Source organism: Lacerta agilis, chromosome 15 (genome assembly GCF_009819535.1).
Source record: "Lacerta agilis isolate rLacAgi1 chromosome 15, rLacAgi1.pri, whole genome shotgun sequence".
Classification (NCBI taxonomy): domain Eukaryota; kingdom Metazoa; phylum Chordata; class Lepidosauria; order Squamata; family Lacertidae; genus Lacerta; species Lacerta agilis.
This window is the reverse complement of record NC_046326.1, coordinates 28,363,213-28,375,312: the sequence shown is the minus strand read 5'-3', so window position 1 is coordinate 28,375,312 and position 12,100 is coordinate 28,363,213. Positions and strand designations below refer to the sequence as shown.

Sequence of the window (12,100 nt, the reverse complement as noted above, 5' to 3'; positions counted from 1 at the left end):
CCTGAGCGCAGGAGCTGATGCCCAAGATCTGACCTCCCATTATATTGATTGGATTGCCCAGCCTCAGCCTCAAACCACCTCACAGTCAACCTCAAAACAACGCTCCACTTACATCACCAGCTGCCTGTAAATACGTGAAGCTCTTTAAACACTGGAAAAGTTACATCTTAAAATGCTAAACGTGATATTTAAAGAATCTGCCAACCACAGTCCTTTTTAAAAAATGTTTATTCAATAAATTTCTTGCTCTTTACCAGTTAGCATCACTCCCTCAAGGGGGCACGTGGCCCAGAGAAGGTAGCTGCCCATCTTGTTTGCAGCTTGGCTTCTTCACACAAGCCACCTTGCTTTTGGGTTAATCTTCGAAGCTGTCACGGGTGTTTGAATAAAGATCTTGGCATGCCCATTAAAACATTAAAGTGGTATGTTGTTTCTGTGTTTTCTGGACTAGAAGGAACTTAGTGGTTTTAGTCTAGGGAAGCCAGACCCCCTGTGGGAAAACTCTGATTGCTTGGGGTCTATGGGATCAAGGCACTGGTCAAGTTGGGAGATCTGGCGCTTTAGGGCTTGGGTTCAGTTCCTGCCTCTCCCATAGATATATATAACTTCTGCAAAACAGGGAAAGTTGTGGCCTACATCACAGAGGTGTTTACAGGAACAATCAAAATTGTAAAGTGCTTTACATACAGAAGGGCCCTAGAACTGGCTGATGATGATGAGAAACAAGCACCTGTTGGGGTTTTCAGTAACAAACTGCTTCAAAATCCCAGCAATTGTATTGCTTGCATGGGTGGCTGGGCAGGGAGGATAGGAATTACTCCATCTGGTCTGAGCCAAAAGGGGCTTTGTGCCGCAGGCTGAGGGATCCGGCAAGTGAGCCCCCACCACAATTTAGAGGTAGGCTTTGCCACCGGTCTTTGAACATTTGCTTCCAAGCCTACATTTCTCTGCAGCTAAAGAAGCAGCCCCAATTTGTATAACTGGTCATATACATATACATGCAAGAGTGTGTTCCTTTCTTCCTGTGCTTTGCTTGCAGCAGCAAAAATGTTGGGTGAGGGGTATGCAGAGCGAAAAAGTTGCCTGCAGCACCTCCTACCTCCTTTTTTCATGTGCTGCACTGCACACCGCTTGCTCCCCACTCCCTGAATTTGTAGCTTTGACATAGTTTATTTCTAGGCAGGAGCTGCTTTCTGAGACGATCAAAGGGATCAAATGCTAAACAAGACCTGTGCCACCTAGCTTTGGCCACACGGTGGCCTGTCAAGCAAAATATCAGAGTGCAACACTGACTATATGCTCTGTCTCTGGAATTTCACCCTATTTTGCAACACACACCCCCAAAAAAAACTGGCGTGGGAAAGAATTTTTCACGGAGATTAAAGATGTTTGAGAAGCCCCTCAAGCTCAGCCCTTGTCCAGCCATCTATCTAGATCAGTGGTTCCCAAAAGCCCCCGCACTTGAAAATTGCTGAGGGTCTTGCTAAACCCCTTATTTTTCTGCCTGTTGCAGCAAAATTCAAAATGCAATAGAACAAATAATAAAAATACAAATGAAAAGCCAAATGAATATTCAGCACACTGGAAGGGCCATCTCCTGTCTTCAAACCACACAATCCATAGACACACCACGGCCTGCTGGTGGTCTGCGGACCACACTTTGGGAACCCCTGGTCTAGATAAATCTCATATTTCAAGCGGAGGTCATCTTTCTAGGAAAGTTGTGCCCCAGCCTGGATTCACCATGTGGGCCCAGGAACCCACTTGACATAATTTCCCACTACTTCATCACCCATCGGCTAGAGAAGCTGATTTCAAAAAAAACCAAAAAAAAACAACATTGTGCAATGAAGAAAGTTGTCTAGAGTGTCTTCTAATTGCCTCTGCCTTGCATCCTCATACTGAAGGGATGACACAGCCCCCATGAAGCCTTTGCCCTCTGGTGCCACTTTTAAAATTCATTAAATCAAGCCCTGCTCCCCACCACCCTGGAGAGCTGCTGACAGTCAGTGTAAACAGACAAAGGGTCAGCTTGTTAATTTACTAACTTTGGAACACTAAGGCAAGTCTCCTCAGCCATGAAATTAAACTAATACAACACTCCAAAGTCTCAGGGGCTGGTGGGATTTATAGTCCAGATGGATGGGGTAAAAATAATAGATTGTTGTTGTTGTTCAAAAAAACTAAGATCATGGCCACTGGTCCCATCACCTCCTGGAAAATAGAAGGGGAAGAAAAGGAGCCAGTGAGAAATTTTACTTTCTTGGGTTCCATGATCACTGCAGATGGTGACAGCACTCACTAAATTAAAAGACGCCTGCTTTTTGGGAGAAAAGCAATGACAAACCTAGACAGCATCTTAAAAAGCAGAGACATCACCTTGCCGACAAAGGTCCGTATAGTTAAAGCTATGGTTTTCCCAGTAGTGATGTATGGAAGTGAGAGCTGGAGCATAAAGAAGGCTGATCGCTGAAGAATGGATGCTTTTGAATTGTGGTGCTGGAGGAGACTCTTGAGAGTCCCATGGACTGCAAGAAGATCAAACCTATCCATTCTGAAGGAAATCAGCCCTGAGTGCTCACTGGAAGGACAGATCCTGAAGCTGAGGCTCCAATACTTTGGCCACCTCATGAGAAGAGAAGACTCCCTGGAAAAGACCCTGATGTTGGGAAAGATGGAGGGCACAAGGAGAAGGGGATGACAGAGGATGAGATGGTTGGACAGTGTTCTCGAAGCTACTAACATGAGTCTGACCAAACTGCAGGAGGCAGTGGAAGACAGGAGTGCCTGGCGTGCCCTGGTCCATGGGGTCACAAAGAGTCGGACATGACTAACGACTAAACAACAACAACAAATTATTATTATTATTATTATTATTATTATTATTATTATTATTAATCCAGAGGTTGAGGAGCACAAGGCAGAGCCAAGTGATTCTGGCTCCCTTGGGTGGCAATAAATCCAACAGAACTCCCCACCATCACATCTGGGACCACTTGAGGGAAGAGGGACATCTGTTTTTGCTGCCACAGTGTGTGGCTTGGGCAAGGCATTACAACTGAGGATGCAACACACATACAGAGCACATGCATTGTGGGGCGGGGACGACGACACCCCTATTGGGAGCCCATCTCCAGGTTGACCCCATTAAAAGCTCTTCTCACTGGCTTAGCAAGGAGTCACATGCCCGCTTGCAGCTGGCACCACTTGGGTGCCCCTTCCTGGTGCTGCCCAGGAAGGCCACTCTCTGCAGGTGTCACTGGCACCGCCCCCCCTGTCCCCCAGTGGACCTGCCTTTCTGGCAACACTTTGCTCTTTCCTACCCAGAGCAGAAGGACGTGTGTCCCTCGGCAGGCCTTGCCCCGGAGTGCTGGTGGCCAGGTGTTGTGCTCCTGACCCAGGAAGAGAGCTGGTTAGCTAAGTGGCATTTCCTACAGCTGGCAAGGGCAGGTGTGTGTGACCAACAGATGTCACAGACAGCATGGAAGCTCCTCTCTGGGGTCAAAAACCCTGCTCTTGGCAGCCTGGCTCCACATCAGGTTTCACCAACCGGGTGTCTTCCACACGTTTTGGACTACAGTTCCCCTCAGCCCGAGGCAGCGCAGGCGTATTATGACGCCAGAGGCAGTAGCAGCCGTAACCCAAAAGAAACTGGAGGGCTCCAGGTTGTTGGAGACTGCTCTGAGTAGCTCCTCTTCCCAGGAGGCTGCCTCATCCAACTCCACCTTGCACTTTACTCCAGGATAACGCTCCCAAACAGATGGGAAAGCTGTTAGCTTGCAACCATCTTCTGCAGGCAAGAAGCTCAGGCACCTGGTTCATTCAGCGCCCAGCAGGGAGAGGGGTCAGCAACGGGCAGCCCCTGGGCCAAATTGGGCACCTGAAGGATACTAAGTAGCCCTCCTCCCATTACCAGCCTGGAGATGCGACTGTGCTAACAAGACTTGAGGGCTTGGCATGATCCACTACCTGCATCAAGGTGGTTTCAGCTGCCAGACCTGGGTTCATCTAGGCCAGTCAGAGGCTTACATGCAGGACATGAGAACAAGAACTTTCCTCTGCTGGTGCCTCCCAGCAACAGTCAATACCCTGGCAGACTGCCTCTGCATCTGGAGGTTCTGTTTATACACCCGGACCAGCAGTAGCCATTGCTAGCAAACCTATTCTCTTCCATGAATTTGTCTATCCTCTTTTTCAAGCTAAGCTGGTAACCATCACAGCAGAGGTGGTTTTTGTATGCCTTCCATTCAATTTCACGGGGAACCCTGGCCTCTAGTACTATGGGAGAGGGAGGAAAAATCACACCCTGCACCCATTTCTCCTATTTGTACAAGATCTCAATCATGCAGGCCAGAGCTTTCCAAACTGTGTGGCACGCGACACGTTAGTGTGTGTCGGCTGCAGTGTGTAGGTGTGTCGTGTGAACGCTCCCCACGCCCCTCCTGGGGTTGGAACGGAGTTAGTTTAACCTTCGGTTTGCTAGTAAAACCAAGTTTCTGTGTCGCAAAATGATGCATGCCTAAAAAGTGTGTCACCAACATGAAAAGTTTGGAAAGCTATGATGTAGTAACACATGTTTCTGCACACATACAGCTGCCCAGCTCTCTTTTACCCCTCTAGCTGGTGGCTAAGCATCCCTAGGCAAAGGAGTCTGGAGCCAGAATCAGCCTGGAAAGGTCCCATTCCCCCCAGTTTCATCACTCAAGGGGGCGGGAACCCCAATTTCTAGAGCCTCCCCCCGGGTGGAAGTTGGGGAACCCAGCGTCTTATTATGGCAGATGGTTTTGCGGGCTTCCTCCGATGCAGGACGGCCCCCCCATTCTCCTTTCCTCAGGCCTGCTGGTGCCCTTAGCAGCACCAGAGAAGACTCTAGTGAGCTGGAGGCGCCAAGGCCAGTCACCTGGATGGGAGGAGAGCCAGGGTGGAAAGGATTATTCATCTGCAGGAAGGCCTGGCTCCAGGCGGGGCTGGAGGGCGCCAAAACCAGCACTGGGAGCTGAGCAGCTGACCCAGGCAGCCAGGCAGAGCAAGGGGGCTTTGCTCAAAGGCTGCCCTCCACCCCAGCCCCGCTGGCTGCTGCCAAATGATCCCTGCAACCCCCACCCCACCAGGCCCCCTGGCTTGCTCAGCAGCTGGCTTCTTCTTGGCTACTGGCCAGAGCCTCTCTGGGGAAGGGGGAGTGGGAGCTCCCTGCCCTCCTGCTGTAGTGAGAGGCAGGGATGGGGGGCTGGGGAGCGGACGGGGAAAGGGGGCTTTGGGTGGCGTTTCGGCATATGGAGGTGGGGGCTGGAGGCCCATACTCTCCCAGCTTCCCTGGAGCCCTCGGGACATTTCGCCAAGCCCAAAGCCTCTGAAATGTCCTGGGCCAACACAACACAGTGTCTCTGGACGCCGGCTTCTTGGTTGGCCAGACCCCAGAGAGCACCGGAGGCAATCGCCTCTCCCTAAGCCCCTGGCAGCCGCCCCTTCCTGGATCTCAGCTGAAGGTCACAGCATGGGCAGCCGCTGGGGACTCCGGGGGGGGGGGGCTGCTGGGTGATGACTCGCACAGCCTTGGCACAGCCAGCTCAGCTTTGTCACTCTCCAGGCAGGCTAAAAATATTTTGACAGCCTCCCGTCCTTGGCCTTGGCTGCTCGAAACAACTTGTACAAGCTCCCCAACTGGGCAGGCGGTGGTGCTGGGGTGGGGGACAGGGAGGCCTCCCCAAGGCAAACCAGCCGTCTCCCCAGGCCGGCTGTGAGAGGATTTACCCCGCTGCTCGCTCTCCTTCTTGCAGACATCCAGGCTCCCCCCCCCTCCCAAACTTTCTTCATCCCCCACCTCCCCTCCATGCTGCGTTTGGAACAGCTGTTTCCAAAGCCTCCTGAATTCCTGCAAACAGCATCAACCTCAGTTGAAATAACACAGCCAGGTTTTATTGGGGATTCTTTCTTTCTTTCTCTCCCCCCCCCCCCCCGCTTTTTCCATTTCTTTCAGCTAATGCATTTCTTCTTTTAAAAAAAATCTAAAATAAATTACAGAATTAAATAAACTTGGACAAATGCCCTCTCCCATCTCGCCTCTGAAACGAAACATTGAAATAGTTGGCTGGGTTTTGGCAACGGAGGTGTCCAACCCGCAAGGTTGGGAAGCGTAGCTATATATATGATTGGGGTGGGTGGGTTGGAGGGAGGGAAGGAGGGGGGCCTTCCATTAGCTGCTCTCTTCAGACCCACAGCGTAACAAAGTTGCTCCCCTGCCCTCCCCAGATGCCCACAGACAGCCACTCCTTCTGCCTCCCATCCTCTCCCCCCACCAAGACATTCTTGGGAGCTCCTTGCTCCTTGACCTGCTACAAACTATGTGCATGGCTGTTTCCTTGAGGCCCCAACCTGCCTCAGACGTGCGTAGGGTTGTCCAAGTAAGGGTCCGTCTTGGTCATGTGCAGCACCACAGCAGGCACCTTGTAGTGGCAGTGGGTGCCCGTGCAAGTCACCCCACTGCAGGGCTTCCCTCTAGTCCTGCTCCCCAGTTTCCGGTTGCAGAGGTTCTGCCAGGTCTGCAGGGTCTTGGAGCTCCACACCCAGACCCCACTGGTGATGCCCACCACCAGGGACATGAAGATCTTGAGCATGAAGATGGCCACAGTGGGCACGGAGGCCTCCAGGGCACAGTCTAGGCTGCGGCGCCCGGGGAAAGGCAGGCACCCGTGCTCCAAGGCCCGGAGAGTCCAATACTCCACGTTGAGGCGCTCATAGAAGTAGCAGACGATGACACAGGTGGCTGGGACGGTGTAGAGGATGGAGAAGACCCCGATCTTGACCATCAGCTTCTCCAGCTTCTCCGTATTGGTGCCTCCCGTCTTCATGATTTTACGGATGTGGAAGAGGGCGACGAAGCCCGTCAGGATGAAGGAGGTGCCCACTACCAGGTAGCAGGACAGCGGGATGAGGACAAAGCCTGTCAGGGCGGCCACATCCAGGCTGGCCACGTAGCAGAGGCCCGTCAGCTCGTCGCCGGCCACCTTGCGCATGGTGAGGATGACGATGGTTTTCATGGCAGGGACCCCCCAGGCGGCCAGGTGGAAGTAGCTGCTGTGCGCCTCAATGGCCTCGTGGCCCCACTTCTTCCCCGCCGCCAGGAACCAGGTCAAGGTGAGCACCACCCACCAGAGGGAGGAGGCCATGCCAAAGTAATAGAGCAGGAGGAAGACCAGGGTGCAGCCAGTGCTCTCCAGGCCCTCCTGGATGACGTAGAGTTGCCCGTCCTCGCGGTCGCACGCAATGGCCTCTGCGCCGGCCACCGAGCGGATGAGGAAGGCCACTGAGTAGACATTGTAGCACATGGAGAGGAAGATGATGGGCCGCTCCGGGTACTGGAAGCGCTGGGGCTCCAGCAGGAAAGTCAGCACTGTGAAGGCGGTGGAGGCGAAGCAGAGCGTGGCCCACACGGCCATCCAGATGAAGGCAAAGTCCTTGTCGCGACGCGCCCAGTACACGTCCACTCCCGGTGAGCAGCGCGGGGCACACGACGCGCTCTTGGTCACAAACTGGAACTTGTCGCCGTTGGCGCACGGGCCTCCCGGAGCCGAGCCGGGCGGGCTGCCTGCCGGAGGGGGCCTCCCCTCGACGGCGGGCCGGGCCGGGCGAGGGGCCACAGGGAGCATGCCGGCTCCGCGCTGGGGCTCGGCGGTGGCGTTCTCGGGAGCCTCCATGCACAGGGCGTGCGGGTCGTGCTTGGTGGGCAGGCGGGCGCAGTCGAGCGCCTCGGGCCAGCCGAAGTGGAAGTGCGCCATGATGGGCGCGCAGCGCTGGCGCGCCTGCTCGCACATGGGCCGGCAGGCCGGGATGCTGCTGGACACCTGGTCTGTGCACATGGGCGCGTAGAGCGAGCACAGGAAGAAGAGCAGGTGGCCGTGGCAGCCGTAAGCCACCAGCGGCGCGAACTCGTGCAGCTTGAGCGCCGCCTCGCCCTGGTGCTCGTGCCCCAGCAGGTTCGGCATGCGCGTCAGGTTGTAGCCGATCCCCTGGCACATCGGGATCTCGATGGCCTGGCAGCGACCCGAGCCGCGACCGCCGCCCAGCCGCTCCGACGTGTCGTACGCCCCGACGCCCGCGCCGCCCAGCAGCTCCAGCGCCCGGGCGCCGGGGGACGCCGCCACCAACATCGCCAGCAGGACCCGCAGCGGCAGCGGCAGCAGCCCGGCCATGCTTCGCGGCGGCGGCGACGACCACGACCACGGAGCCGGCCGCCGCTCCCGATCACCGCCACCGCATGGCACGTCACCAGCTCCCCGTGCGCCCACACGGCCGGCGCTCCGCTCGTGGGCGCCTTCGCCGCGCCAGCAGCGCCGCTACACCCTCGGGAGGCGGGCCCGGCGCCGGCGGGACACACCCCGCGCGGGGCGGAGCGCAGGAGGAGGAGGAGGAGCGGGAGGCGGCAGCGGCTCGGGCAGCCGACTTGCAGCGCGCCTCTCAGGAAGCCCCGCAGTGCCGGCGCTCTGCACGGGCTCAGAGGCGCTGTCGGCTTCCTCAAGCCGGCTTGCACTCTGCTCCGACCCTGCCAGCCCATGTTGTTTCTTCCTTTCTGCTGCTGCCAAGGGTGGGGAGAGCCATTGGAGCGGGAGCCTGACACGTGAAGCGGCATCGTGTGAGTGGCAGAGCGAAGACATGGCCAGGTCGAAGCAGAGTGGAAGTTCCGCCTGCACTATCGACCCCCCGCCTTCCCTCATCTCCCTGTCTCGAAAAGCACCAGATTTAGTTTGTGTATGAGTGTGTGGGATGTGTGTGTGTGTGTGTGTGTGTGTGTCTAAGCACGCCCCCCCACCCCCAAGGTGGTTCGTCGAGGGTCCCAGTTAATTTTTGGAAGTGGCTGAAGTACTCCTGATCCAGGGCCAGCCCTCTCTCCTTGGGCAACTGGCCAGTTGTGCCATGAGAAAGGAGCAAATTGTGAGTTGGGTCCTCTGTTTACTCTCAGGGAGAGTTGCTTGTGGGGTTTTCTCTCTCCTGGGTGCCCAAATGATGGAGCCAGGCATGGGAACTTTGTACCCCCTGACTTAGGGAGGGTCTGTGTGGCATTTGTGGTACTGCATCAAACAGGAAAATGCCACCTTGGACCCTGAAATAAAGCAGTCCCACTGTTGTTGTTGTTCAGGCATTCAGTCGTGTCCGACTCTTGACCCCATGGACCAGAGCATGCCAGGCACCCCTATCCTCCACTGCCTCCTGCAGTTTGGCTAAACTCATGCCAGTCGCTTCGAGAACACTGTCCAACTACACAGGTGTAAGTCAAAACGGTGACAGGAACCGTTTCTTCCCTAAAGTTTGAGGCAAGGTTAAGGGGGCTAACCAGGTGAGATGGTGTTAGGGGTGAGATGGTGGGCAGCCCCCTAGTGGCAGCAGAAACCTAGAGAGATCTGCCCCAAGGGGCACAGATAATGCAGCAGGGAATTTTGCACAACAAAGCGGGCAGGAATGCCATTCAAATCCCTGCTTGCTATCTAGACTTGCAAACTTGTGCACAAGAATGAAACCCAAGAGCACCTCCTTGGGTGCAGCTGTCCTATCAAAAGCCACCCTAGGTCTTTATTTAATTAACCAAATTTATATACCACTTGATTCCATCTACAAAAAACCTCACTTAATATTTGCTTCTACAGTACAGGCCCCTATAAAGCAGCCCCTAGGGCTTTAAGTGAGCCCAAAGGATCCTTCTGAGAACTCTTGAAGCAGCAAAATAGATCTGTGTTTCTCTTTCTCTGGGATCCTTTTTTTAAAAAAGACCCTCTTGACCCTCAGGAAGCAGAAGACTGCATCAGAAGGACAGCCTGAGACAAGCAGAGGGCTGTTCCTCTTTCCATGGGAAGGGGAGGGGGTGGGCGGGCATGTTTAATGTATTAGGGCATCTTTAGAAAACGGCTTTGAAGATGAAACAGCCTCTGTTTAAGTGCCTGGGACTATTATGTATGTGTCACACGTAGGCAAGAACCAGGGAGATGCTGGGATCTGCTGATCATAAACAGAATATTTAATCACCAGCCTGCCCCTAACAGGCCTTCTCCTCCTCCTCCTCCTAGACACAAATAATCCAGCAAAAATGGGTGACTCCCCCTCCCAACACAGCTGCATTGATTGAGGGGATGGTTAGGAAAGCCCAACTTCTGTGATATGGGGGGCTTTTGCACCCAGATTGTGACACAGATGGTCCCCCCCCCCATGGCTCCTGTCATTCCAGGGATTCAGAGTCCTTGCCCTTGGATCTCTCCTGAGTTGGTGTCAGGCTGAAAGCAACACTGGCCTGTGGAACTCATGGCAGCATGAAAAGGGAACACTGCCATGTGCACAGGGTTACTGTGTGGGAGGGTCTATACCGTGTATGATGCATTGGGACCTAGAGGCTGAGGTCCCTTCACACACACCCCATAAAATATTTGAGGGGCTCAGCAGCAACCCCCCCCCCCCCCCGTTGATGGTCATTGCCATACAAATGGCATGTGTGTGCTGTGTCATGTGATTGCTTATGTGGGACAGGGCTTACTTGGCCTCCCCTTATTTTATTCAAGTTGGCACACCTGACAACCATCATGGCAAATAGCCACCAATAGCCCTCTCCATGAATTTGTCAAATCCTCTTTTTAAATTAGTGGCCATCACTGCCTCCTGCAGCAAAGAGTCCCAGAGTCCCAGAGTGGGTTGACACCCAAGCTAGGGTTGCCATATTTCAGGACACCCTGAAAGGTGTTGAGCTTTTTAAAGATAAACCCCAAAGTTGTTGAGCCAAAAGACCATGGTTTTTAAATTGAATTGCCTAAGATCCAAATCAAGGTGCCACCTTTCGGAAATCCGTCCCCCCCCCCACGTCAATCCCCTTTGAAATCCCGGTAATGTCTGGGAAAATCCAGACGTATGGCAGCCCTAATCCAAGCAATAATCCAAACTCAGCTGTCCCATATGGGGATTGAACCTGCAACCTTGGCATTATCAGCTCCATGCTCTAACCAGCAGAGCTATCCAGGCTGACTATTTGACTACCCATGCTGAAATCTGGAACTTTACAAATAAAGGGGAGAAATAGGGCACCAATTATTTAACTTGGTAAAGGTACCTCTGACCATTAGGTCCAGTCGCGGACGCCTCTGGGGTTGCGCACTCATCTCACTCTACAGGCCGAGGGAGAAGGTGTTTTTGTCCACAGATAGCTTCCGGGTCATGTGGCCAGCATGACTAAGCCGCTTCTGGCAAACCAGAACAGCGCATGGAAATGCCGTTTACCTTCCCGCTGGAGTGGTACCTATTTATCTACTTGCACTTTGACGTGCTTTCGAACTGCTAGGTGGGCAGGAGCTGGGACCGAACAACAGGAGTTCACCCCGTTGTGGGGATTCGAACCGCCGACCTTCTGATCAGCTAGGCTCAGTGGTTTAGACCACAGCGCCACCCGCGTCTCTATTTAACTTGGTAGGTTAATGCTAAACTGAAATGCCTTACAATTTCCACTAAATCACACCTGAGCACTCAAAAATGCTGGGGTTGGGGAAACTCTGGTTTCAGCCATCCCCATCATCACACTGATTTTTCAGGTGCCTCCCTGGTCCAGCCTCACCAGAAAATCTCAGAGGTGGCCTAAAATCCAAACTTGTGAGGCTGTGAGATGCCCTTTCACTCAACATTTTGGTGAGATGGCAGAAACTAGATCGTTTGAGTCTGGGTCCCACAATTTCCACAGATGGCAGAAAGACAAGAGGTCCGTTTGTGCTCTGCATTCAACTGCTTTGTTCCATTACTTCTGTCTGAAATAGCACATTAAAAAGTACCACAAAAATAAGTGGATCTCCCACAGGGGAAGAGAGGGGGCATCCTTTCATTGCCTGTGCATGGTCCCTTCTAGGAATAGGAAGAACTGGCTACCAGCAGCAAAGGCATCTCTGCCTGTTGGACAGATCCCAGAGAAACACTTCCGGCTATGTTGATTTCAAAGCCTGGTTGAGTGACTGTGGCAGCTGTCGGAGATCCTGTGGTGTCCACTCCACAGGCACACACAAAAGGCAACATCTCAGTTAAGGGGAATGCAGTTTCCTTGAAGAGAGAGAACAATGGAGACCAAGGACACCTTTTGTTATAA

At 53.8% G+C, this 12,100-nt stretch overlaps 1 protein-coding gene across 1 annotated transcript; it reads right to left on the bottom strand.

Moving 5' to 3' along the window:
• Window positions 1-5,797: 5,797 nt before the first annotated feature.
• On the bottom strand, window positions 5,798-8,329 carry FZD9 (frizzled class receptor 9). Its single transcript, XM_033172054.1, has one exon. It carries the CDS (start codon window positions 8,187-8,189, stop codon window positions 6,378-6,380), a length of 1,812 nt encoding a protein of 603 aa, XP_033027945.1. The 5' UTR covers window positions 8,190-8,329; the 3' UTR covers window positions 5,798-6,377.
• Window positions 8,330-12,100: the final 3,771 nt, after the last annotated feature.

Coding starts and splice junctions, on each gene's coding strand:
- FZD9 (XM_033172054.1), bottom strand. CDS start 8,189: ATGGCCGGGCTGCTGCCGCTGCCGCTGCGGGTCCTGCTGGCGATGTTG.